The sequence below is a fragment of the Bactrocera neohumeralis genome, unplaced genomic scaffold (genome assembly GCF_024586455.1).
Source record: "Bactrocera neohumeralis isolate Rockhampton unplaced genomic scaffold, APGP_CSIRO_Bneo_wtdbg2-racon-allhic-juicebox.fasta_v2 cluster10, whole genome shotgun sequence".
NCBI lineage: Eukaryota > Metazoa > Arthropoda > Insecta > Diptera > Tephritidae > Bactrocera > Bactrocera neohumeralis.
The window spans coordinates 772,913-799,738 of record NW_026089623.1 but is presented as its reverse complement, the minus strand read 5'-3'; the positions used below and the strand labels follow the sequence as shown (position 1 = coordinate 799,738).

Below are 26,826 nucleotides of genomic sequence, written 5' to 3'. Positions count from 1 at the left end.
TCTATCTTGGAACCAGCGTAAACACCACCAACAATGTCAGTCTGGAAATCCAACGCAGGATAACTATTGCCAACAACTCCATAAGTCACTCATAATTCCCATCCTGCTATATGGTGCAGAGGCCTGGACGATGACAACAACTGATGAGTCGACGTTACGAGTTTTCGAGAGAAAAGTTCTGCGAAAGATTTATGGTCCTTTGCGCGTTGGCCACGGCGAATATCGCATTCGATGGAACGATGAGCTGTACGAAATATATGACGACATTGACATAGTTCAGCGAATTAAAAAACAGCGGCTACGCTGGCTAGGTCATGTTGTCCGAATGGATGAAAACACTCCAGCTCTGAAAATGTTCGACACAGTACCCGCCGGGGGAAGCAGAGGAAGAGGAAGACCTCCACTCCGTTGGAAGGACCAGGTGGAGAGGGACCTGGCTACGCTTGGAATATCCAATTGGCGCCACGTAGCGAAAAGAAGAAAAGACTGGCGCGCTGTTGTTAACTCGGCTATAATCGCGTAAGCGGTGTCTACGCCAATTAAGAAGAAGAAGAAGATATTCCATTTCATAATTGAACTCTTGCAGTTTCAACAGCCACCTTTGGTGACGTTGTGAAAACTCCTTACCTTTATATTTATTATTTAAAAACACTATTGGGCTATGATCAGTTATAATTTTAAATCTTGTGCCATATATGTATGCACGGCCTGAAATAGGTTATTGAATATATAATGGCTAGAAATTCGGTTTCTGTAGCATATTTCTGTTCATGGTTATTTAAAGTTCTGCTAATATAGCACACTGGCTGACCTTGTTGAGAAATCACTGCGCCTATTGCGTAATCACTTGCATCCGTTGTAATAGTAAATTCCTTATCATATTCAGGAATTTTTAAAATTGAATGCGATGAAATTAGTGTTTTCAAATTTTCGAAACTAGCTATGTACTGTGGATCTCTTGAATTTATTTTATAGCCTTTTTTTTTTAATATTTAATCATTGGATATGCAATTTTCCCTAATGAACTTTCTATAATAACCAGTGGCTCCCAAGAAACTTTTTAATTGCTTTTCAGTTTTAGGTATTTTCAAATTTTGTATTGCTGCTATCTTGTCCTGATTTGGCTTAATCCCTTCTTTTGTTAAGGTATGCCCCAAAAATTTTGTTTCTCTCTTTAGAAAACTACATTTATCGACTTGAATTTTTAAATTTAAATTATGTTCCTTTATCATTGAAAAAAATTTTTCTAAGGAGTTTAATTGTTCCTCTAATGACGTTGAAAAGATTAATACGTCGTCCAAATAAACGACACATGTCTTATTTATGTATTCTAGTAATATGTCATTCATTAGTCGTTGAAAGGTAGCCGGAGTATTTTTTAGTCCGAACGGCATTCTTATATATTCGTATAATCCCACCGGAGATACAAGAGCTGTCTTTTTAATATCCTTTTTATCCATTAAATTTTTTTTTTATGTTAAACTACGTTTTTGCCAAAATGTTACAACTAAGCGAAAAAACATCAAGATAAGGAAAAATGTAAAAGGTCATAAAAAAAAACTGACACATACGAACGCCAAACCCTTTGAGGGTTTTACTATACTGACCTAGTACCATCACCCTGACTTGGAATTTCTCACCCCCCAGATTAGCTGTTGTACTGTGTTACTAACCGATATTTTTTATTTCCCATGCTATCACATTTTTTTGGTACTATGATAATAGGTGAACTATATTTACTCCTACTTTTCTGAATTATACCTTGTTTTTCTAGCACCCTAATTTGCCTTATGGCTTCTTCCTCATGTTTCGGAGGTAACCTATATATTTTTGAATTGATGTGCTGGTTTGTGGTGGTTCTTATTTCGTGGACCACCGTGTGTTTGTCAGGGCATCTCCTTCTTTATACATTAATTTTTCATACTTCTTTAGCAATTTTTCAACCTCCTTTCGTTCATTTGATTTTAAATGATCCAATTGAATGTTTTGCATTTTACTTTCTTCCTATATGCATTGGATAGTTTTTGAATAAAACGGAATTTTAACACCATTTTTAAGCTCAATTTCTTCGTTTTCAATATCGATTATATTGAAATTATTAAATATAAAATCGTTTCCTAGTAGAAGATCGTACCGTTTTTCAAAGTCTATTTTCAGCCATCTCATCCTAGCATTGTGAGGGTATCTAAATTCTAGCGGATATGGTGTCTTAACTCTTTCGTTAGACGCTCTTATTTCACCATTCAGTGTATTAATTATTGTTTTATTTTTTTCCAAAACCGGTAACTTATAATGTTCGAAGCTTGATTTTTTCATAAAACTAATAGTAGAGCCTGGTCTACCAATGCACACCATTTTTTTATTAAATAAAGTAAGTGAAATTAATATTTTATTTTGATTTTCCGAGGCTAATTGGTAAAAAATTCCTCGTTGTTACTCGTTTCCTCTGTCCTGCTCACAGCATCAACATCCATGGGTGTTGGGCCATTTGAACGTCTTGTTTGTCGAGTGCCGTTCTGTATTATATTTTATCTTGCTGAATTATCATAGCCGTTATTATTATTACGATATTGATTTATATATTGGCCTGAATTTCCTGTCCAATAATTAGTTTGTCTTTGTGGATTATTTGGTGATATTTATTTTGCCCTGAAAAGTTGGTATTTCTTTGGGAGTACCGTCCCGAATTATTTTGTGCATAATAACGATCATTGTTTTGATCACCAATATTTTGTTTCCAAAAATTGTTTATTCTTTGAATTTTTTGATTTTGGTTACTATTAAAATTTCTTGCCTTTCGAGCAAATTGGTTTGAATTTCTGTTTCTTGCTAAAAATATAGGATTTAAATTTCCATCGTCCAGCCCTATGAAATTGTCGATCGTATTTGTCATGTCTGCCTATGTCGTTATATTCCGTATCATATAGGCGAAAGTCCCTGCTGCAAGTTCCTGAAAATATTTCTTTCATCATACCGCCTGTTTCACTCAAAGCACAATATTCGGTAATATTATCCATTATTTCTTTTGTTTTCCTACCAAGTTCTACTACCCACCCTAAGGTTAGCGATGTCGTTGGTCAAAGTCATCTGGTCATTTGTTGGCCTAAAGTGCTGTTTTAATCTTATTTTGCATGTATCCAAATTTTCTGGAGGATTCAATGTTAAACAATTTTTTGCCGATCCTAAAATTTTTAAATCATAAACTACTCTGAATGCTACCTGTTGTTGTTCTGCATAATCAGCTAGTACCCTATCAATTGCCTCAATAAACGCCGGTAATTTTTTTGCATTACCTTCAAATGGCTGTAAGTATTTTAGATCTTTCTCTATTTTTTGCCTAATACTAGTTTCCTTCTGTGCATCATTTTGTTGAAGCAATTGAGTTATTGCTGATAAACAACGTTCAACGTTTACATTTGATTTTGAGCCATAATTTTTTGTATCTTTTTCTTTTTATGCGAGATTATATTTTCTTTAATATACATATATTGGTTTTGAGAAATTAAAAAATATATATACATATGTATACATATACATATATATATTTTTTAACAATTTTTTTCTTTATCTATATCAAAAAAAAAAAAAAAAAAAAATATTGAATTTTAATCATTAATTTCAAATAGTTTTTTCTTGAAATTATTATTTAAAATATAAATTTCCTCCTTGGGTACATTTTCCATCTGTTTTTCTTCCAATAATTATGATATCAGATATTATCATTTTTTTTCAAATCTTGTTTTAATAAATATTTGTCACAACACCACGTTTCAGCACTATTTCCTCATGTTTTTCGTAAACAAAAATTTTGTGCACTTACTGCTGTTGCTGCTTGCTCCAGTTATGTTTTTATGCTGTTACTGTTATTGTTGCTTTTGCTATAACTGCTGCTGCTGTTTTCGATGGTGTTGCTATTGATGTTGAAGCTTTTATAATAACTGCAGCTGGTGATGATATTTATGGTGCTATTCGCTGTTTCCTTTTTTTCTCTTATGTTCTTGTTCTCTGTCTCTTACTATTATTAGACGTTTTACGCTTTTATACGTTGTAAAACAATTAATATTCATTCACAATTGAGTTTTGTTACTAAATTGTTATTATTATATGCCCCCTTCCGTTTTGTTTAATTTTGTAACCAGCAGATACATACATACATATGTATCTCTATTTGTACTTTGGGAATCATTAAATTGTCTAAATGGTATGGTTATCACGCACGTTTGAAATAAAAATACCGTATCACTTAAGTGTATAATATACAAGATAGTTTATTAAGAAAGTATTTAAGGGACTGGTATAGTGTGACACTTTCAAAAAAAATTTTTTTTTTTTGCGTTTTCGATAGTTTATATATTCAAAAATAAAGGCAAGGTCATATCTTGAATAGTTTTTAAATGGCAGCGTTCTAAACAATGGCAGCGTGCAAACATATATAAGTGAAACTTTAAACGCGTTTTTCTCGAAACGACATTTTTCAAAATTGCTGACATCATAACTCAACGAGAAATTGACCGATCGACTTCAAATTAAAACTGGGTATAGTTAAATACAAATAAATTTGCTATACAATGGACTACGATCTTGTTGATTGGTTGAAAATTGTCAATTTGGCATTAAAAAAACGACCATTTTTTTCGTAAAAAAACAATTTTTTTTTTCAAAATTACGCCATTTTCTTGATTTTTAATATTTTTCAAAGATTGTAGTTCATTGTATATAAAATATATTTAAGTTTAATAAACATTTTGAATTTTTTTGTTTCAGCTACTCATTCGACCAGAATTGAATCACTGCTTTTTTCGGCACTCCCGCAGACACCACACAACTCCGTTATTTTTCAATATTTTTGTAAAAAAAAAATTCTTAATATAGGTAAAAATATACTTTATTACATCCATAACGAAACATTCAATCTAGTACTTTCTTTCAAAAAAATTCACGAAAATCGCCTAATTTTTCATGCGTCACACTGGTATAGCCCCTTAACTTTATACAAATGTTCCATTTCTTAAAATTAAATGTCTCAATTATTTAGGTAAGGTATGTTGCGTATGTAGATAGCGCGCCAGATCGCTGTTGTCGAAATTCAAACTGTAGCGCGTGAGACGGGTGTTGCAAACGGAATGTGTTCTAAACGATAATCCAATTCCTTTTGATTTAGATTCTTTTTGATCTGACAAAGTTATTACTTTCGTTAATGTTTAATTTTTTAAACTTTTCGCAAGTTTTAAGCTTATGCCTTCTTGTGCATAATTCGCATGACCTCTGTTCGGATCTGAACGATTGTGTTTTTTTTTTTTTAATTCTGTTTGATTTTTTTTTGCTTCTAGCTTGGATTTTTTTGTTCTGACTATTTTTTCTTCTACTCTTTCCGCAATTTCATATTGGGTAGTCAGAAAATCTTTCATTTGTTGTCACGTTGGGCACTTCTTTCGTAATGAGAGCGATTGCGGCCACAAAAGTAACGATTTTTCTGGTAATGCTGCGGTGCATATGTTAACCTGAATAGGGCCCCAATTGTCTGTGGGAATATTTTGTGTCGATATAACCGTCAAACAATTTGAAACAATGGATTCTAGTTTCATGAATTCTACACTTGTTTCTTTTTGGTAAGTTCATTTGTGTCGTTACTTGTTTATCGACCAGTATCTTTTGTTCTCATATCTCGCTTTCAGAGCTTCCCAAGCCAAATTGAAATTTTCGTCATTAAGAGCAAACTGAAAACTATTACGCCTGCTTCACCTTTAGTTTTGTATCGGAGGTGATACAATTTTTGTGCTTTTGATATTGTGGATGGTTGAACGGCTGTAAAAATGTCCCGGAAGGACGGTCATTCTTCATAACCTCCATAAAATGTTCCTGTGTCTCAAGGTAGATGCCTGAACTTGCCTTTTGACTGTCTATTTGTGGCAGCTCTACACTCGGATGTGTAGTAGGTGTAATTGCTTTTATTAGCTTTAATTGATCGGAGATCATCGCTTTTGTTTCTTCGTACTGGTTTAAGCAGTTTTCGTATATTGCGTGAGCCGAGGATTTAAAATATCTGAATCGTCAGAATCTACTACGGCGTCATGAGCCCTCGGAGACGAGTGCAAAAATTTTTAAGATTTTGATTTTTGATTTCTAATAACGATTCGGAGTTTTCATGAACGTTTGAAGAGGCAAATCTAGTGCAGTATCTTAATAAATAAGAGTTTTTTCAGATTTTGTCCGTGGAAAACGTATATTTTATTAATATCGTTTTGTGTTTACTTGCAAAGATATTATTATACCCTGAACAGGGTATATTAAGTTTGACACGAAGTTTGTAACACCCAGAAGAAATCGTCGAAGACCCTATAAAGTATATATATAAAAGATCAGTATGTTGAGCTGAGTCGATTTAGCCATGTCCGTCTGTCTGTCCGTCTGTCTGTCTGTATATATACGAACTAGTCCCTCAGTTATCGTTTTGAAATTTTGCAAACGTCATTTTCTCTTCAAGAAGCTGCTCATTTGTCGGAACGGCCGATATCGGACCACTATAACATATAGCTGTCATACAAACTGAACGATCGGAATCAAGTTCTTGTATGGACAACTTTCACATTTGACAAGATCTATTAACAAAATTTGGTATATGTTATTTTTTAAGGCAACAATGTAATCTCCGAAGAAATTGTTCAGATAGGTTAACTATAGCACATAGCTGCCATACAAACTGAACGATCGGAATCAAGTTCTTGTATGGACAACTTTCACATTTGACAAGATTTATTAACGAAATTTGGTATATGTTATTTTCTAAGGCAACAATATAATATCCGAAAAAATTGTTCAGATCGGTTAACTATAGCATATAGCTGCCATACAAACTGAACGATCGGAAACAAGTTCTTGTATGGACAACTTTCACATTTGACAAGATATATTAACGAAATTTAGTATATATTATTTTCTAAAGCAACAATGTAATCTCCGAAGAAATTGATCAGATCGGTTAACTATAGCATATAGCTTCCATACAAACTGAACACATAGTTACTAACAGAAATGCACCTGTGAAGGGTATTTAGCTTCGGTGCAACCGAAGTTAACTTTTTTCTTGTTTTTATTTATATTTTATTTTGAATATGTATATATTTGATTGGTTAATCACTATTAAAAATCGCGCTTTTAATTTATTAAATTATTTGATGTTCGAATAATTTGTATTTAGGTACACCCTAATACTTGGACTTGTATGTTTGTATATACAAGTACTCTTATGTTTCGCGCAATTGAGAGCTCGTTGAAGAGGTCAATTCGCTTTTTGTACGCATTCCTGCTTGTTTTTGTTTGTCGAAGAAAAAGGAGTATTGCCGTATGATTGTCAATGTGGACTTTGAATTTTTTTTTTGTTTTCGGATCGCTGTACTCGCTATCGAATACGCTCTTTCGAAATTTCCTGATTCGATAACGTGTTGTCGTTTGTACGAAAGAATCGAAATCTCACTCGTTAGCTATTTGAGAAACGTGATAGTACATATAAAAAAAAAAGTTTTGAATATATCAGTTAAAAATAATCGGAGGTAAAATGTAAGTTATTTTTATACTCTCGCAACAATGTTGCTAACATAACGGTTGTTTGTAAGTCCTAAAACTAAAAGAGTCAGATAAAGGGTTATATATACCAAAGTGATCAGGGTGACGAGTAGAGTCGAAATCCGGATGTCTGTCTGTCCGTCCGTCCGTCCGTGCAAGCTGTAACTTGAGTAAAAATTGAGATATCATGATGAAACTTGGTACACATATTCCTTAGCTCCATAAGAAGGTTAAGTTCGAAGATGGGCAAAATCGGCCAACTGCCACGCCCACAAAATGGCGGAAACCAAAAACCTATAAAGTGTCATAACTAAGCCATAAATAAAGATATTAAAGTGAAATTTGGCACAAAGGATCGCATTAGGGAGGGGCATATTTGGACGTAATTTTTTTTTGGAAAAGTGGGCGTGGCCCCGCCCCCTACTAAGTTTTTTGTACGTATCTCGGAAACTACTATAGCTATGTCAACCAAACTCTACAGAGTCGTTTTCTTCAGGCATTTCCATATACAGTTCAAAAATGGAAGAAATCGGATAATAACCACGCCCACCTCCCATACAAAGGTTATGTTGCAAATCACTAAAAGTGCGTTAACGGACTAACAAAAAACGTCAGAAACACTAAATTTTACGGAAGAAATTGCAGAAGGAAGCTGCACCCAGGCTTTTTTTAAAAATTGAAAATGGGCGTGGCCTCGCCCACCTATGGACCAAAAACCATATCTAAGAAACTACTAGACCGATTTCAATGAAATTCGGTATATAATATTTTCTTAACACCCTGATGACATGTACGAAATATAGGTGAAATCGGTTCACAACCACGCCTTCTTCCAATATATTGCTATTTTGAATTCCATCTGATGCCTTCTCTGTATAATAAATAGTACATTAGGAACCAATGATGATAGCGGAATAAAACTTTACAAAAATACGGTATTTGAAAAATATGTAAATGACGTATAATGAAATCTCGATTATCACTTTATCATGCGAGAGTATAAAATGTTCGGTGACACCCGAACTTAGCCCTTCCTTACTTGTTCTTTTATTGAGTTTATTTAACATGTATTATAATTATAACTAATCATTTAAGGACCAATGTAAACAAAATAAATATGCGTTAACAAAATTTGATTTTATGCTACAGCGTTAGAACTTAGCAAATAATATTTTTCCAGTTAACGCTGTCGGGCCACCGATGAAAGATGCTAAATTTTGGCGAAGAGTAAGATCAATAAATAATATTGATTAAATAAATAAAATAATAGATGATTAAAATAATAATATAATACAAAAATAGGTATTTGCTGATCAAAAACATAATTGGGGTACTCACAACCCGTCGTAAAGCATCGTAAAATAGTAAAATTATAATTTTTTACACTTGTTTAAAAAAATGTTTGTTGGATTTCATACAAAAATGAGTTTACATATTTACAATTCTCAATGCTATGTATTCGAATCGTTATAACTTATAACTTTATGAGACTTGTGAAAACTCTAAATATAAAAAAGAAAATTTCATTCAACAATGGACTGGCAGAAGAGGAACTCCTCCAAGCTGCGGGAATAGATGTTGTAGTAGAAGTAAAAATGTAGAGAAACCAATTGCTTTAAAGAAGAGATTGCTGCAAATCAAAGAAGAGGTACAAAAAGCAGATACGCAAATAAAAGCTGTGGAGTTGCAGATTAAAACTTATGTACTTGATATTTTAAAGAAAAAAGTTCAGAAATAAACACCAATATATACGATATGTTAATTCCAAGTTCCTGTTTATATTGAAAATATATTCGTTAAAACAAAATATGAATTCAAATGATGTTGGAACGTTTAATTCAATTATTATCTAAAGACAGCATAATATGCTCTATAATTTTATGACCAATTTATTTAATTGAGTCTCATTTCCCCTTATCTATTTCTGTATCATTGTTTTCATTTACAAAATATCTGCAATATGTTGAATTTTTAAATTGTATGCAGATGTTATGCAACGCTGCACATACATTGCCGAACTTTGCCATCTTTTCAAGACTTATCATTACTGAGAATTTTCCACCGGCTGATTGAAGCATTGGTGGCACTGCGGTTGATAAATGCCCGTTAAATTTTATTTCCGCTTAAATGATTTAAAATAATAAAATATATTTACGTTCAATTCCAATTCAAATACTTTTTTATTTTGTTTTGTTTCGTATTTCAATGTATTTAATGTCATTTAGAGCTACACCATGGAAGTTATTTCATAAAATTTCTTCGTTTGATATCGAGTGCGACGATCCGCATACTCGACACTATATGAAATGACTACGCTCACTTTGGGCTGTGTAGGGTATGAATCCCTTCCTTCTGAAGTCTTCCAGCCAAATTGTTGTTTAACAAATTGGTCTTTAAACGGGATATACACTTGCAGACTTGTATGCATACCGTGTCGCAAGTCAGTTCACTATACACTTGTGCGACATGTTGTTCAGACATCATTTCGTTGTGATCATTGAAGTGAACGGACATGGCCTCAGAAGAGGCAATTTTAGCGCTACTTGTATTTTCGGTGTGTGCAGAAAATGAGTAGCAAAAAAAACGGAAGCAACGTTTGGGTCTTCCAGTGTACTTATTCCTGTTGTTGTCACTTCATGTTCTCGAAGAAAATCTATGTGGTTTAAGTACCAAAGCGTTGGCTCATATATGTCCTCTCCACCAGCACCAGACTTTTCAGATTTTTTAATTTTGCACAATTTTCAACTATAGGAATTTCGCACGCCATTAAGGGAGGAGCCTGCTTTAGAGGCATCGATTTTTTTTGAGGATTTTTTTTGGAAGGGAAAGAAATAATTGATTGATCGAAATTTCTAGGGCTTAAAGATATATATTTAAACATCATCCGAAAAATTTTTTTGAATAAGAAATCTTTGATATTCTGCCATTGGGAAGCAATTGGCCAAGTCATCTCGCATGTGCATTTGTCGGACGGCAGGCAGGATGCAGGTCGCAATTTCTATCGGAAACAAAAAATTCAAAAAGATTCTTATGTTTTAATAACTTTTCTTCTAGTTAAACTAAGAAAATTACAAAAAAAGTGTAAAATTTTAAAATATTTTAAAAATTGAAAAAAGTGGTATTTTACCAAAAAATTTTACTTTATGTTATAAAATATGTTCAAACTTGAATTTTCTTAGTGTTTTTTTAGTTTAAATAGGAGATAATTTAATGCAAAGATAATAAACTTTGCCCAATTTCATGCAACATTTAGTCTTTTTTTCTACCCTTAGTCTTTTTTTGTGCTCCTGATAGATAGTCCCTTGGAATGCGCATCCTTATGTACCAGTCCATCAGTCTTTCAAGAGTTTTTAATAAGAAGGAGCAGAGACTGATGGGCCTAAAGTCTTTGGTCGTAACGTGGGAGCCCTTGCCAACCTTCTGATGCAGTTTGCATAGATAGGTGCCAACCAGCTGCATGACACCTTAACAGCCAGATGCAGCTGCGCTGGTATGATGCCGTCCATATCCAGAAGATCAACAAACGCAGTGCAGTCATCATGTAGCACTCCTAGAGATATCCCCGCAGAGGATGTATTGTCCGGGAAGCGGGCATTGAGGAGCATCTGAAGTGTATCTTCACTGCTCAGAGCCCACTTCTCATTTTCGTCCTTGAGATAATCCAGGGGAACGGGATAACCCAGGGGAACGGAGTTTTTGCGAGAATACGCTTGAACCTAGAAGACTCGTCAGCTCTCCACTTTTTCACATTTTGGATTTTGAAAGTCTCGTTTTATACAACGCCCAGTCGTCAGTTGACCCACGGCCCCTTTTCAATAAAGGTATGCAGGAAGCTCTGATTTCCGAAAGTTCCATAGTCCACCAAAGAGGTTTCCCTCTGCCCTTCGGTGTTTTCAGTGGACAGGAGCTTCCTAGAGTAGTTTTGCTCTGCGAGCTGAAGACTTCGACCCACCCGTCCACCACTTTGGTGGGGACCAATGCGTTCTCACCGGTGCACGGTGAAAGGACCGATGGACTCCGCATTTAGCAGAACCATCCATCCTCATTACCTTTCAGTCTCCATCTGAGGATTTCCTCAATCTTACTCGCAGAGGAACGTTCGGCTGACAACCAGACTCGAGCCTTAAAGCGCAGTGAAAGATCCATTTTGTCCACAGACTCCTATCTTGCTCCCCTTCATACCATATCCCACCTGAAAGACTGCCTCCTTATATAGGAGGGCCGATCGTTCATCAGCGCATCTAATGAACTTATGACGCTCATGGTGCCATCCGGCACTCTGGATTTTGACTACCTCAAGAAGACTGAAGAGATACCCGCCGCTAAATTTTTTAAAATATTTTAAAAATTGAAAAAAGTGGTTTTTTACCAAAAAATTTTACTTTATGTTATAAAATATGTTCAAACTTGAATTTTCTTAGTGTTTTTTTAGTTTAAATAGGAGATAATTTAATGCAAAGATAATAAACTTTGCCCAATTTCATGCAACATTTAGTCTTTTTTTCTACCCAGTTAAGAAAATTCGTAAAAATTACTAATGTGACTGATGCGCGCACAACCTTTCACTTCAAAATTTAAACAAGTATGAGATCGGTATGCAGACCGCACTATACACGTTGCTACGCGTCCCAACAACGAGCAGAAAAATTTTTAAGATTTCAATTTTGCTCATACTTGTATGCATACCTAGAATTTGGTATGCATACCTGCCTATACACGATGCGACGGTAGGCAATACTTACCTTGTAGGACAGACATGTCTGCAAGTGTTTATCCTGCGCCCGTTTTTTGGTTTTTATTTGTATTTAAGTTTTGTATTTTGTGTTGCTTTTTTGCTGTGAAATATGTATTTACACTTGTATATATTATATGTGTGTATCTACGTATAAATTTTCCTTTTCTATTTTTTGATATATATATATATGTTGTTGTTTTTAATATGTTATATATATTTTTGTTTTTTATCACTTCAATTTTTCTCTCCTCTTATCGAGAGCGTATGTACGTATGTAAGCCATTTAGGACCATCATACAGGCTCTGTTTCTACCTGTGTCGTTGGCCGCCTGCAGTTTATGGTTATTTGTCCTCAATCTAGAGATTCCGTTACAGGTCAGCCCCCAGAACTTGCTACATCCGAGGGACTCGGGTCGTTATCCATGGTCGTTTGGCCATCACCATCGCCGCTTGTCGTTACCATCGCATCTGCAGCCTGAACGCCATCAGCTTAGGCATCCGTCGGGAGTACTTTAAGGACTGCACTTTCCAACCCTTGGTTTTGCTGAGAGGACCGATGGACTCCGCATTTAGCAGAACCATCCATCCTTATTACCCTCCAGTCTCCATCTGAGGATTTCCTCAATCTTACTCGCAGAGGAACGTTGGGCTGACAGCCAGACGCGAGCCCTAAAGCGCAGTGAAAGATCCATTTTGTCCACAGACTCCTATCTGGCTCCCCTTCATATCATATCCCACCTGAGAGACTGCCTCCTTATATAGGAGGGTCGATCGTTCATCAGCGCATCTAATGAGCTTATGACGCCCATGGTGCCATCCGGCACTCTCACATTTCGACCACCTCAAGAAGACTAAAGAGATAGCCGCCGCTACTCTTTTCTATTCCCGTTAGAGTTTTCTCTTACTTTTATTTAGATAATGATATGGGTATGTTGGTTTTTTGTTTTTTGTTCTGGTTAGTCATTGCACTGTACACTTTTATGGAAGTTTGTTTGTATATATATTTACTTATTTCACCACCGCATTTTTATAGTCACCACACAATTATTATTATTTTTTATATGTTATTAAAAATGTGCTTAGTTGGTCGCAAAAATTAGTTGCTTTTATTTTCCTAAAAATCCATAGTGCCTGTCAAACCGGCTCGAAGGACCATGTTTAATTTTGTAATCAGCAGATACATATGAATCTCTATTTGTACTTTGGGAATAGTCAGATTGTCTAAATGGTTACCACACACATTTGAAATAAAAATACCGTATCACTTAAGTGTATAATATACAAGATAGTTTATTAAGGAAGTATTTAACTTTCTACAAATGTTCCTTTTTTTTAATTAAATGTCTCAATTATTTAGGTAAGGAAGGTAGCGTATGTAGATAGCGCGCCCGATCGCTGCTGTCCAAGTTCAAATTGTAGCGCGTGAAACGGGTGTTGCAAACGGAATGTGTTCTAAACGATAATCCAATTCCTTTTTTGTCTTATTCGATGCTTGGTGATAATCCTTGTTCTTGCTTATTAGTGTGAGGTGTCGTCGGGTGGTGATATCTTAAGTAAGTGTGGTGTGGTTTTCAGTTGTGATGTGTTGTACTAGGGTGTGCCAGTTTTTACCAAATAGAGTAGTTTGGTAGGAGTAGGCTTAGCTCATTTAAACATGTTTAAATCACTCTGTCGCTCAGAAGACTGAGAATGAGATGTTGGAGGTTTGATTCAACCTCAAGAACGTCTAGAGCAGTAACGATTACCTACGGCAGGACGCTATTGAAAGCCCCCTCAATATCAAGGAAGGTCTCAACAGCGAAATCCTTAACCCGAATGGCTTCCTCAAGTCGTCACACGATAGTATTCAGGGCAGTATCCACTGACTTGCCTTTACGATAAGAATTTTGCGCTCCTGATAGATAGTCCCTTGGAATGCGCATCCTTATGTACCAGTCCATCAGTCTTTCAAGAGTTTTTAATAAGAAGGAGCAGAGACTGATGGGCCTAAAGTCTTTGGTCGTAACGTGGGAGCCCTTGCCAACCTTCTGATGCAGTTTGCATAGATAGGTGCCAACCAGCTGCATGACACCTTAACAGCCAGATGCAGCTGCGCTGGTATGATGCCGTCCATATCCAGAAGATCAACAAACGCAGTGCAGTCATCATGTAGCACTCCTAGAGATATCCCCGCAGAGGATGTATTGTCCGGGAAGCGGGCATTGAGGAGCTTCTGAAGTGTATCTTCACTGCTCAGAGCCCACTTCTCATTTTCGTCCTTGAGATAATCCAGGGGAACGGGATAACCCAGGGGAACGGAGTTTTTGCGAGAATACGCCTGAACCTAGAAGACTCGTCAGCTCTCCACTTTTTCACATTTTGGATTTTGAAAGTCTCGTTTTATACAACGCCCAGTCGTCAGTTGACCCACGGCCCCTTTTCAATAAAGGTATGCAGGAAGCTCTGATTTCCGAAAGTTCCATAGTCCACCAAAGAGGTTTCCCTCTGCCCTTCGGTGTTTTCAGTGGACAGGAGGTTCCTAGAGTAGTTTTGCTCTGCGAGCTGAAGACTTCGACCCACCCGTCCACCACTTTGGTGGTGACCAATGCGTTCTCACCGGTGCACGGTGAAAGGACCGATGGACTCCGCATTTAGCAGAACCATCCATCCTTATTACCTTTCAGTCTCCATCTGAGGATTTCCTCAATCTTACTCGCAGAGGAACGTTCGGCTGACAACCAGACTCGAGCCTTAAAGCGCAGTGAAAGATCCATTTTGTCCACAGACTCCTATCTTGCTCCCCTTCATACCATATCCCACCTGAGAGACTGCCTCCTTATATAGGAGGGCCGATCGTTCATCAGCGCATCTAATGAACTTATGACGCCCATGGTGCCATCCGGCACTCTGGATTTTGACTACCTCAAGAAGACTGAAGAGATACCCGCCGCTACTCTCTTCTATTCCTGTTAGAGTTTTCTCTTACTTTTATTTAGGGCAATCCGTACACGTTTGCTTTATACCTGAGACAGACATGTAGTAACTATACCATATATAGTACAAATACCACATGAGTGTCACCAAATACCAGCAAAATACCATATGAGCAATGTAGTATTTTGCTGCTAACAATACTATGATGTTTCATTGTGGTATTTGTATAAACACAGCTAAAAAAACAGGTAACAAACTTTGCTAAAAGCTTTTACACAAAAGCTCTTCGAAATATTCTGTCAAAATGATTTAAAAAATTAATTATTGAAATCGAAAACAAAATAGTTCTTAAATAGAAGTATATCTTTTCAATAGATCTGTAAATATTTCCCTTATAACGTTTTCTACACACGATTTGTATTTTGATATATAGGTCTCAGGTTCTTTGGTAACTCAAGTGAGATGATTCTTGAAATGGAACGCAGCTGTAAAGGGAACTGTTATGCTGTGAACTTCTTAAATTATCCGACTGATGCATCACGCGAGAAATTAAAGTATTCGATAAGTTCAACAAGTATAAGAATATCACCTAAGAAGCGTTATGTTAATGACGAAGAGGTAGCTGGAATTAAAGGTAATTATGTTCAGAGTTCATTAATTCAGTTGATATGAACTTCCTCAAACTTCTTACTGACTTTACTACATTTAGTTCTGATTTCTCCTACAAATGTTAAGCACTACTTTTGCTATATTTATACCATGAGAGGTCTAAAAGTTAGCAGCGTGACGAACTGAGCTCATCAAGATAGCACATACAAATATTTTCTTTCGACAAAATAAAAAACAAACAATATTAAAAATTAAAAAAAACGGTTATAATCTTTATAGATGATGATGACTACATACGATCTGGTTTTATGACCCTTCAACACACAATTGATAGAATGTTTATAACACTTGAAGACAGTCCCAAAGCAATTAACTTCGACTTTGAAATCGCTTCAATGCCTACAATTGCGCAAGAAACAATTGATTCACAGCGTATTATTTGGTTTGGTTCCTTATATTCAGTTATTTTTAATGTTTTACTGCTTAGTACGTTTCTTGTACCTCTGGTCGAAGAAAAACAAAATGGTATCAAGGTAGTAAACCCATATACAAAACTGAGTATTTTATTACTGATTATAAATTAATACTTTAATGTAGGAATTTTTAACAATTGCAACTCCCATGAATTTTTTGAATGGTGTTAGCTTTTTCGTGATCAGATTATTTATGTATGCAGTGTTTACCGTGGTGGTGCTAATTGCTGGTGGGATATATCAGGCTTTCAGTGAAATTGTGCCTGTCGGATATATAATTGTACTATTTGTGTTCTACATACTTTCTGCTATGTCTTACACGTATCTGATATCAGTATTTTTTCACTCAGGTAAGTTAACAATTTTTTAATGATACAATAAATTTAACAATAAAATATATTCAGTATTTCATGCCAAAGTTGGTGGACTTTTAATGTTGGTTGCGCCATATATTCTATACTTCTCAAAAGGAGAAGTTTCAACATTAGCAAACATATTTAGCACGAAAACATTCATGGAGGGAATTAAAAATTTTCAAATCTTCACCAATAAGTGTAATTTGTGTTTATTCGACAAAAACATATAATGTAATAATATAATTGTTTACCACCTTAGATCGTGAAGTTGGCCCCAGTGTACTTAATATAAACATAACAGAATCTTCATTTACAGTGATATCCGTTTATTGCATTTTTATAGCCCAATGCTTAATATATGCAATGCTATATAATTACTTGGCATATGTATTTCCTGGCCCAGGTAGTTTACAAAGGCCGTATCTCCTTCCTATCATGGTGAAAAATATTTCATATTTTACTTAAACTTAAACTTTATTGAATGTTTTGAATTAATAGTCATTATGGAGAAGAAATAAACCAAGCACTGAGTATACAACCAGCAAAATTGGACCCGATGCCATTATCATTCAAGACCTTCATAAATCCTTTAAAAAACCTATGCGAATCATTTCCGATGGTCTTAATATAGCAATTAAGAATAAGCAAATTACTGTACTCCTTGGACATAATGGAGTAGGTAAAACGACGACATTGAATATGATTATGGGTAAGTTTGTATTTATTTCTATATTTAATTGATTGATCCTAATATTGCATATTTAAAGTTCTTTAACTGATATAAGTAATATTAGCACTAATTATAAAAGGTCACCAGTCTCAAACCTATCGGACAGGATAGGATTGAGATTGAGGATAGCGTTGAGATTTAGACCAATAATATATGCCAGTTCATTGTAAACTGTTTTCTCAAAAATAATTAAACTACCATCTATAAATCATGTAAATTATTTTCCGACATTTATATAATCCTCTATTAATAACATTTGTTCAAGTATATTTCACAACAATTAATTATTCTATTCATTGCTATAATCTTAGGTTCCGAACTTCAAGATTCGGGTAAAATAACGGTATGTGGAGAGCATGAGGTTGGCTCATATCGTCATTTAATTGGATATTGCCCACAGAAGAGTGTTTTCATGCCTTATATGACTTGCGCTGAACATTTGAATTTTTTCGCTCAGGTATATTTTTCCCTTTTCAAATTTTCTTTAATTTTGTTTTTTTTAACGAATTTATTTAAAAAACTATTTTGATATGAAATTATTGCAGAAATATATCTATTTAATAATGTAATAATTTTTAAATAAATATTCAGATTAGAGGAATGCCAAAGCATGATGCCGCCATAATTACAGATGAATTATTAATTAAGCTCAATTTACAAGATAAGGAAAAAGAATTCGGAAACTGTCTATCCGGTGGTATGAAACGAAGGTTATCCCTGGGAATAGCGATTGCGGGTAATACAAAGTAAGTTATAACAATATTTTGATTACGACACAATACATTACACTTCGTGGATGTAAATATATATTTTATTGAGAAAAATATCGTGAAGTAGAAAAAACGGATTTTGCAAATTCATTAATAGGCATTCTCACATTTTGTACAAATCCGGTAAAATAAGTTGTATCCAACAACTTTAATTTATAATTGAAAATCTGATGTCCTTGAAAGATACACTGAATCAAAAAGTTTAGGCACACCGTAAATTTAAGTGTTTATCCAAAAATTACAGGTTTCCCTTTTAATTTTCGAAAGTAATAATAATCATATGTTTCAATTTCAATCCTTTTTGGCGCAAAAATATCTTTCGGATGTTTTTTGGCTGTAATTTTTTCAAAAAATTAAAAACTTTGATTCTGCTTGTGGATTATTTTTATTTAGTGTTTTAAATTTTTATACCCTAAACAGGGTATATTAAGTTTGTCACGAAGTTAGTAAAACACCCAGAAGGAATCGTCGGAGACCCAATAAAGTATATATATAAATGATCAGTATGTCAAGCTGAGTCGATTTAGCGATGTCCGTCTGTCTGTCCGATTGTCCGTCTGTCTGTCCGTTTGTCCGTCTGTCTGTCTGTATATATACGAACTAGTCCCTCAGTTTTTAAGATATCGTTTTGAACTTTTGCAAACGTCATTTTCTCTTCAAGAAGCTGCTCATTTGTCGGAACGGCCGATATCGGACCACTATAACATATAGCTGCCATACAAACTGAACGATCAGAATCAAATTGTATGGAAAACTTTCACATTTGACAAGATATATTCACGAAATTTGGTATATATTATTTTCTAAGGCAACAATGTAATCTTCGAAGAAATTGTTCAGATCGGTTAACTATAGCATATAGCTGCCACGCAAACTGAACGATCGGAATCAAATGCTTGTATGGACACCTTTCACATTTGACAAGATATATTCACGAAATTTGGTCTATGTTATTTTCAAAGGCAACAATGTAATCTCCGAAGAAATTGTTTAGATCGGTTAACTATAGCATATAGCTGCCATACAAACTGAACGATCGGAATCAAGTTCTTGTATGGACAACTTTCACATTTGACAAGATATATTCACGAAATTTGGTATATATTCGGAATCAAGTTCTTGTATGGACAACTTTCACTTTTGACAAGAGATATTCACGAAATTTGGTATATATTATTTTCTAAAGCAACAATGTAATCTCCGAAGAAATTGTTCAGATCGGTAGACTATAGCATATAGCTGCCATACGAACTAACCGATCGGAATCAACTTTCACATTTGACAAGATATATTCACGAAATTTGGTATATATTATTTTCTAAAGCAACAATGTAATCTCCGAAGAAATTGATCAGATCGGTTAACTATAGCATATAGCTTCCATACAAACTGAACACATAGTTTCTAACAGAAATGCACCTGTGAAGGGTATTTAGCTTCGGTGCAACCGAAGTTAACGTTTTTTCTTGTTTTACATCAAGTCGAGAATATTATATCATGTAAATGGCCGCCGCCACAGTTGATTATCATTTGAGCCCTTTTTATGGCATTTTCCATCACTTTGGCCAGAACTTCCGGCGATAGGTCCTTACATTCTTGTTGACATAAACCCGCGACTTCAAAAAGCCCCACAAAAAGAAGTCTGGAGCGATCAAATCGTCAAAACAGAAGATTAGGCGCCCGGGAAATGCATCCTTCAGCATATCGGTTGTGGCACATGCTGTGTGTGCCGTTGCACCGTCCTTTTCACATGTTTTCCAATCCCAGTTCATTAAGTTGCGGCAAAAAAAACTCGTTGATCATTGCTCTGTAGCGCTCACCACTCACAGTAACCGTTTGGCCCGCGACGTCTTCGAAGAAAAAAGGTCCGATGACTCCTCCAGCGAAAACAGTGACTTTGGGCGGGTGTAATGGCTCTTCCGGGGTTACACGAGGATTTTCAGTGCCCCTGAAGCGTAAATTTTGCTTATTTACGTACCCGCTAAGATTTAAATGGGCCTCATAACTCATGATTATTTTTGATGAAAAATCATCTTCCTCTTGGTGGGATTAAGGATGGCTTGAGCGTATGTTAGACGCAATTGGTGGTCAGCAGCTAATAGCTGATGCACCGTCTATACTCTGTACGGAAACATCTTCGTATCTTGTACCAAAATTCACTGTAAACACCGTCGACTGATACCCATTTTCATGACATCCTCGGCAACAGGCAATATTCTCTGCAGAACGGCTACTCGGGGGTCTGCCACGCCTGGCAGCATCTCGTGTTGTGCCAGTCTCTTCGAGGCGAGCGGATAAACGTCGCAGTGTTTCACCAGTAGGCGTCGGACGCCCAGGAAATCTGCGACGAAATTCACGTTGTGCCAAAGTCACCGACCGATTATTGGTCTTATAAATAGTTACCAATAGCCCGCGTGCTGGAGCAGTGCAGCGTACCATGGTTTATTTACGTGTATTTAGCATGGGTTTTTTTCTACATAAAACAGTTTAGACATATGGAAAATATTGCTTTAAATCGGACTTTTTTAATTCTAATATTTTGTTAAACCTTTTTCATTGGTACTGTCTTTTACGTGGCGGGTCCCAAACCTTCAAACGGATGTTCTTAGGCTACCCAGAGAATACTTGGTCAAAGACCGGAAGTTGTGAGCTGCTTGAACCTTGTGTAAAAGAATCGTTTCTGGCCACTTCCAAGTGAATGGCCCGACGATTGAAATTTAAGTGTGCTCTGCCCAATCCACAAAAAGGGAGACCCCACAATCTGCGCCAACTACCGTGGGATAAGCCTCCTCAACTTCGCGTATAAGGTTTTGTCGGGCGTATTGTGTGAAATATTAAAAGTCCACCGTCAGCAAACTGATTGGACCTTATCAGTGTGGCTTTAGACCAAGTAAATCAACAACCGACCAGATATTCACCATCCGCCCAATTTTGGAAAATACCCGTAAAAGGAGAATCGACACACACCACCGCTTCGTCGATTTCAAAGCTGCTTTCGATAACACGAAAAGGAGCTGCCGCAAAACTAATACGGCTGTGTAAAATAACGTTGAGCAACACCAAAAGCTCCGTCAGGATCGGGAAGGACCTCTCCGAGCCGTTCGATACCAAACGAGGTTTCAGACAAGGCGACTCTCTATCGTGCGTCTTCTTCAATCTGCTGCTGGAAAAATAGTTCGAGCCTTGGGATTATTGTCTGGGGGGTGATAAATTCCACGTCAGGGTGATGGTACTAGGTCAGTATAGTAAAACCCTCAAAGGGTTTGGCGTTCGTATGTGTCAGTTTTTTTTATGACCTTTTAAATTTTTTCCTTATCTTGATGTTTTTTCGCTTAGTTGTAACATTTTGGCAAAAACGTAGTTTAACATAACTCGCGAACCACTATTATCTATTTTTCCAATCCATTAGACGGTTGTAGCAGCTTTTACACACTATATTTGGTCCCAATTTTCGTTCACTATAACATAAGAAAAAATTTAAAAGGTCATAAAAAAAACTGACACATACGAACGCCAAACCCTTTGAGGGTTTTACTATACTGACCTAGTACCCTGACTCGGACTTTCTCACCCCCCAGATTAGCTGTTGTACTGTGTTATGATATACATGTATGTATGTAAGCTAATAATACGAACTGCGTCGAAAAGATGGTTAAAAAAATTGTCATTTCAATTTTGAATACATTTTTCAGTAAGGCAACGCCTGTGCCAAAACTTTTTTGATTCACTGAATAAGTATAGTATATGTGTAAGTTAATCAAACACAAACGGTTGATTTAAAAAAATATATTTTTGGGAGCTATGTAAAGGAGCATTCCTTCAACTCCAACTAAAAACTAAAACTTTACATTTTATCATTCTTAATGCTAGCCCTAAATCTGTCGCTACTGCTACGTGACCAAAAGTGCTGATTCTGTGGTTCCCACCGTTTTGCTAGATTTGTGTTGCTGGCCGTCCGTTCCCATAGTCTGGAGTTACACATGCCGCAACGTCAGCGCCTTTATTAGTTGGATGTATGTTGGATGCCTATGCCTTAACATAATGAGGTGTTATGTTGGTGTAAAAGTATGCGTATCTTAACATTTGTTAATATGTGTCGTGCTAACATGTATAGCAAGGGAAAATTAGTTTTATGCTCTGAACACGGTATATTAAGTTTGTCACGAAATTTGTAACAGCCGATGGGAATACGTTTCCGTAGGTCTTATAAAATATATGTATATTATATATATAATCAGCGTGACGATCTGAGTTAACCATTTTCGTCTGTCTGTAGTATATATGCGAAATAGTTCCTCAGTTTTTAGATATCGATCTGAAATTTTGCACACGTCCTTTTCTCCTCAAGAAGCTGCTCATCACATCACACAAACAGACCCATCAAAATAAAATTCTAGCCTGAAAAACTTTTTTATTTGATATCTTTGCCAACTATGTCATGGATTATTTTCTGCGGCAACGCTAAAATATTTGAAGAAATGTACCATATCGGACCGCTATATCATATAGCTGCCATACAAATTGAACGATCAAAATCAAGTTATTAACTTCTTCTAGGTGTTCTAGATTCGGTGCAACTAAATTTAACCTTGTTTTTCCTTGTTTATTCTTCTTCTTTACTGGCATAGACAATGCTCATAGCCGAAATAACAACAGCGCGCCAGTCGTTTCTCCTGTTTGCTATGTGGCGCCAACTGGAGATTCCAAGCGAAGCCAGGAACTTTCCTACTTGGTCCTTCCAACGGAGTGGAGGTCTTCCTCTTCCTCTGTTTCCCCTGGTGGGTATTGCGTCTAAAACTTTCAGAGCTGGGGTTTTCGTCCATTCGGACGACATGACCTAGCCCGGCGAGTACTAATACTCAAATACTTTCAGACTTGGAATGTTTTAAATCGCTGAACTATGTCAATGTCGTCGTATATCTCATACAGCTCATCGTTCCATCTAATGCGAAGTAGCTCGTGTTGGCAAGAGTTATTCTTCGTTGGATTTCAAAGATTATTTTTGGTGTTAATATTACTTCCAAGATAGACGAAATAATCTACGACTTCGAAGTTACGACTGTCAGCAGTGACGTGGAAGCCAAGTCAACTGTTTCTTTGATCACAGGGGATATTTCATCTTGCCCTCGTTCACCGCTAGACCCATTTGCTTCGCTTCCTTATCCATTCTGTGGAAAGCAGAAATAACGGCGCAGTTCTTGAGGCCAATGATATCAATGTCATCGGCAACGCCAGCAGCTGCACACTCTTATAGAAGATTGCACCTCTTCGATTAAGATCTGCAGCTCGAATTATTTTCTCCAAGAGCAGATTAAAGAAGTTGCAGACAACACGCCGGGCAATTGCTATTCGAACTTCTTCATGGTCGGACAAAGGAACGTCGGCTCCATCGTCATTGGTAGTGGAATCGGGTTCGTCATTTTCTGGTGTTATGCTCTCATTGCCATTCAGCAGGCTGGCGAAGTGTTCCCTCCAAGATTAAAGTATATACAGTCACTACATCATCTCTGGGGGTCTACAAGAGATGATCCGGTATTAAAACCTTCTGTTAGTCGTCGCATCTTTTCGTAGAATTTTGAGCATTACCCCTGTCGGTCAGCTTTTCAAGCTCTCCATACTCACGCATTTCAGTCTCTCTTTTTCTGTCTGCCAATGCGTCTTCGCTTTCCTCTTCAACTCTCGGTATCTATCCCATATCGCACGGGTTGTGGCCAATCGTAACGTTGCGAGGTAGGCAATCTGTTTTCTCTCCGCTACGTCACGGTACTCCTCATCGTACCAGCTGTTCTTTTGCATTTTCCGAAAACCAATTGTTTCGGTTTCAGTTGTACGTAAGGAGCTTGAAATAACTTTCCACAGTTGCCTTGTACCGAGTTGTTGACGAGTTCTCTCAGAGAGCAGGAATGCAAGTCGAGTAGAAAATCGTTCAGCTGTTTGTTGTGATTGCAGCTTCTTTGCCCACCCTGACGTTAAAGTCGGCAAGCACGATTTTGACATCGTGGTGGGGCAGCTCCAAGCGCTCATAGAAGGCGTCTTTGATCAAATCGCCCTTCTCTTCCGTAGGGGTGTGGGCGCAAGTTAATGATATGTTGAAAAACTTCGCTTTGATGCAGATTGTGGCTAGGCGTTCATCCACCGGGGTGAATGACAGTACTCGGCGACGGAGTCTCTGTCCCACCACGAGTCCTTATATGGCCACTGTAGTAAATGCCACAACGACCTACTCGTCTCAGTCCAAATCAACCAGCTAGGCAGCGGCAATTTCCCAATTAAAGGAACAGTTTATTCTTGTTATATGCCCCTATTATGGTATACGGTTGCCAAACGACTATTATACTCACTTAGTGTTCCTACATATTGTGGGTACTATAAAACGATTCGCTGAAATATTCCTTAAAATGTTTTAAAATTTAAATTTGCAGTATATAATACTATTTATTTTTTTGTGTACTTTAGAGTCGTAATTTTAGATGAGCCGTCCTCCGGATTAGATATTGAATCACGCCGTGAATTATGGGACATATTGCTTAAATTGAGGAAATCAAAAGCCATTTTGATAACTACGCATCACATGGAAGAAGCGGAAGTGCTAGGTGACACTATCGCCATACTAGCTAATGGTCGTGTTCACTGCTCTGGGTCACCTTTAGAACTGAAACGCAAAATTGGTCAAGGATATGTACTAAAATTGTGCATAAGTAGAGATCAATTTAAGGATGAGATTCTACAAATAATTCAGCAACAAATGCCTGCCTCAAAAATTTTGGTAATTATATTCGGAATATATTTAAGCTGTTAACTATAATTATTTCATTTATGTTACTTTTGAAAAATTCAGACCGTAGTCCTGCCTGCACTGCACATTAGCTTACCATACGAAAACCAGAGTGAATACAGTAAAGTAATACAACAATTAGAGCGTAGGCAGAGGGAGTTGGGTATTAATTCAATTTCTATCTCTGATGCTTCGTTGGAGGATGTTTTTCTAAAGTATGCGGCTGATTTTGTAAAACTTTTAAAATTGTTAGTTAAAATTAATTATTCTAAATATAATAGTTGTTTATCTGAAATTGACGTTGTGGATGGTATAGGATCGGATAAAGAAACCCCTGCGTACACACCGTTTGAGTCACAGAAATCTCAAATAAGTTGGAAAGAGCAATCAGAAGCGGTGTTTTATAAAAAATTTATATTTATAAAAAGTCAATGGGGTAACACTTTGCTAATGGTAAGTTATCTAGAATATGCATTTTTTTATTTTTAAGGGGTCAGTAGGTCTTCTATCAAGTTTTTTTGCATTATCTGTTCCCTTATTCCCTTAGAATTAATGTAGAAATCCACTTTACAGTTGGAAAGTTTCGAAAAAGGCACAAAAATAATAATACCGCTCGACGTTTGGAGCTCTCGGAGTGCACACCTCAAACTTTGAACGCGTTTTTCTCAAAACACACTTTTTTAAACTGATGGACATGATTCCGGTCGAACTACTCAACCGATTTGCTTAATTTTTTTTAAATGTTCACAAAACGCCTGGCTATCGTCCCTATTTCATAATTCATAATTTTTTATAATTTATTGACAATGTTATAACAAAATTTATGTAAATAAACATTTAAAAAAAAAAACGTTAATTACTTTTCTATTAATCAACATTTTTTCATGATTCTAATAGGAACGATAACCATTCACGTACTTTTTAAGAATAAATACATACAAATACATTCCATTATATACCTGATATGTAGAAAAAAGTTCTATTGTAGAATACAAATTTCTATGAAAAAAAATGTCAAAAAAATGCCCTACTGACCCCTTAATAAATGTCAATAGATTTAAAGATTTTAAATACACGCATCCTTATTGCTTTCACAGTAATTTTATTCTTTAACTAATGAGTAGTTTTACAAAAATTTGCGATCCAAACAGTACTAAAGACAAGAGATCAAATACGTATTGGTGAAAAGTTTGTTGCAATGTCTGTGTAAACCCTGTCCCTTTATATGCACGTCATCTAACGCGATATTTTGATGGTGTAACACTATAGGTATACCTATACTATTTGTAAAAAACGTTAAAGGTAACGGTAAAAAAGTTTAAGTGGTTAATGAAAGTTATTAAGTAGTAATATAATAATTCAAGGTTTCTCACTTTTTTTTAAAGAATATAGACAGAGAATAGTATAAAAAATATTTGTTTGAAATTTGTATTTGTAATACAAAATTTAAAAACTATTTTCAATCAATATTTTCGGGATTTAAAAAAGTGTCAAATGTTTATTAAATTAGAAATTTACATCCTGATCATTATTACTAGCATTCATATGTGAAAAATTCCGCATTACGGACTTTTCTTATAGCTTTCATTTATTCATACATATATAGTTATGATTCTGATTCTAAGTATACATTTTAAATCCACGTTTGGCCACACCTATAGCCGGACAAAAACACTAAATTAAACCTGAAACTGGACGAGGCATGCTACAATTAAGAAACTTAATTAAATTAAGGGATTGATGAAAATATTGAGTTGATACAATATACCACTCCTAGGAATATACTTTTTAACTAAAATGAAAATTTTAAAACTTTTTCCCTTCTCTTCAGTCATTTGTGTTATATCCTTCGATTATAGCCGAGTTTACAACAGCGCGCTAGTGGTTCTTCTTTTCTACTGT

At 36.0% G+C, this 26,826-nt stretch overlaps 1 protein-coding gene across 2 annotated transcripts in view; it reads left to right on the top strand.

Moving 5' to 3' along the window:
- Positions 1 to 26,826, top strand: part of LOC126764830 (retinal-specific phospholipid-transporting ATPase ABCA4) — a 69,395-nt gene that overhangs the window by 23,053 nt on the left and 19,516 nt on the right. Inside the window, exons 3-14 of one of the 2 annotated variants that reach the window (XM_050482401.1) lie at positions 4,765 to 4,872; positions 15,645 to 15,845; positions 16,100 to 16,353; positions 16,418 to 16,643; positions 16,698 to 16,847; positions 16,909 to 17,087; positions 17,148 to 17,358; positions 17,691 to 17,836; positions 17,971 to 18,125; positions 24,606 to 24,915; positions 24,988 to 25,139; positions 25,206 to 25,377. In XM_050482401.1, coding sequence (XP_050338358.1) covers positions 4,765 to 4,872; positions 15,645 to 15,845; positions 16,100 to 16,353; positions 16,418 to 16,643; positions 16,698 to 16,847; positions 16,909 to 17,087; positions 17,148 to 17,358; positions 17,691 to 17,836; positions 17,971 to 18,125; positions 24,606 to 24,915; positions 24,988 to 25,139; positions 25,206 to 25,377 — 2,264 coding nt within the window. The remainder of the gene's footprint in view (positions 1 to 4,764; positions 4,873 to 15,644; positions 15,846 to 16,099; positions 16,354 to 16,417; positions 16,644 to 16,697; positions 16,848 to 16,908; positions 17,088 to 17,147; positions 17,359 to 17,690; positions 17,837 to 17,970; positions 18,126 to 24,605; positions 24,916 to 24,987; positions 25,140 to 25,205; positions 25,378 to 26,826) is intronic. The other variant, XM_050482403.1, reaches the window with a different exon arrangement.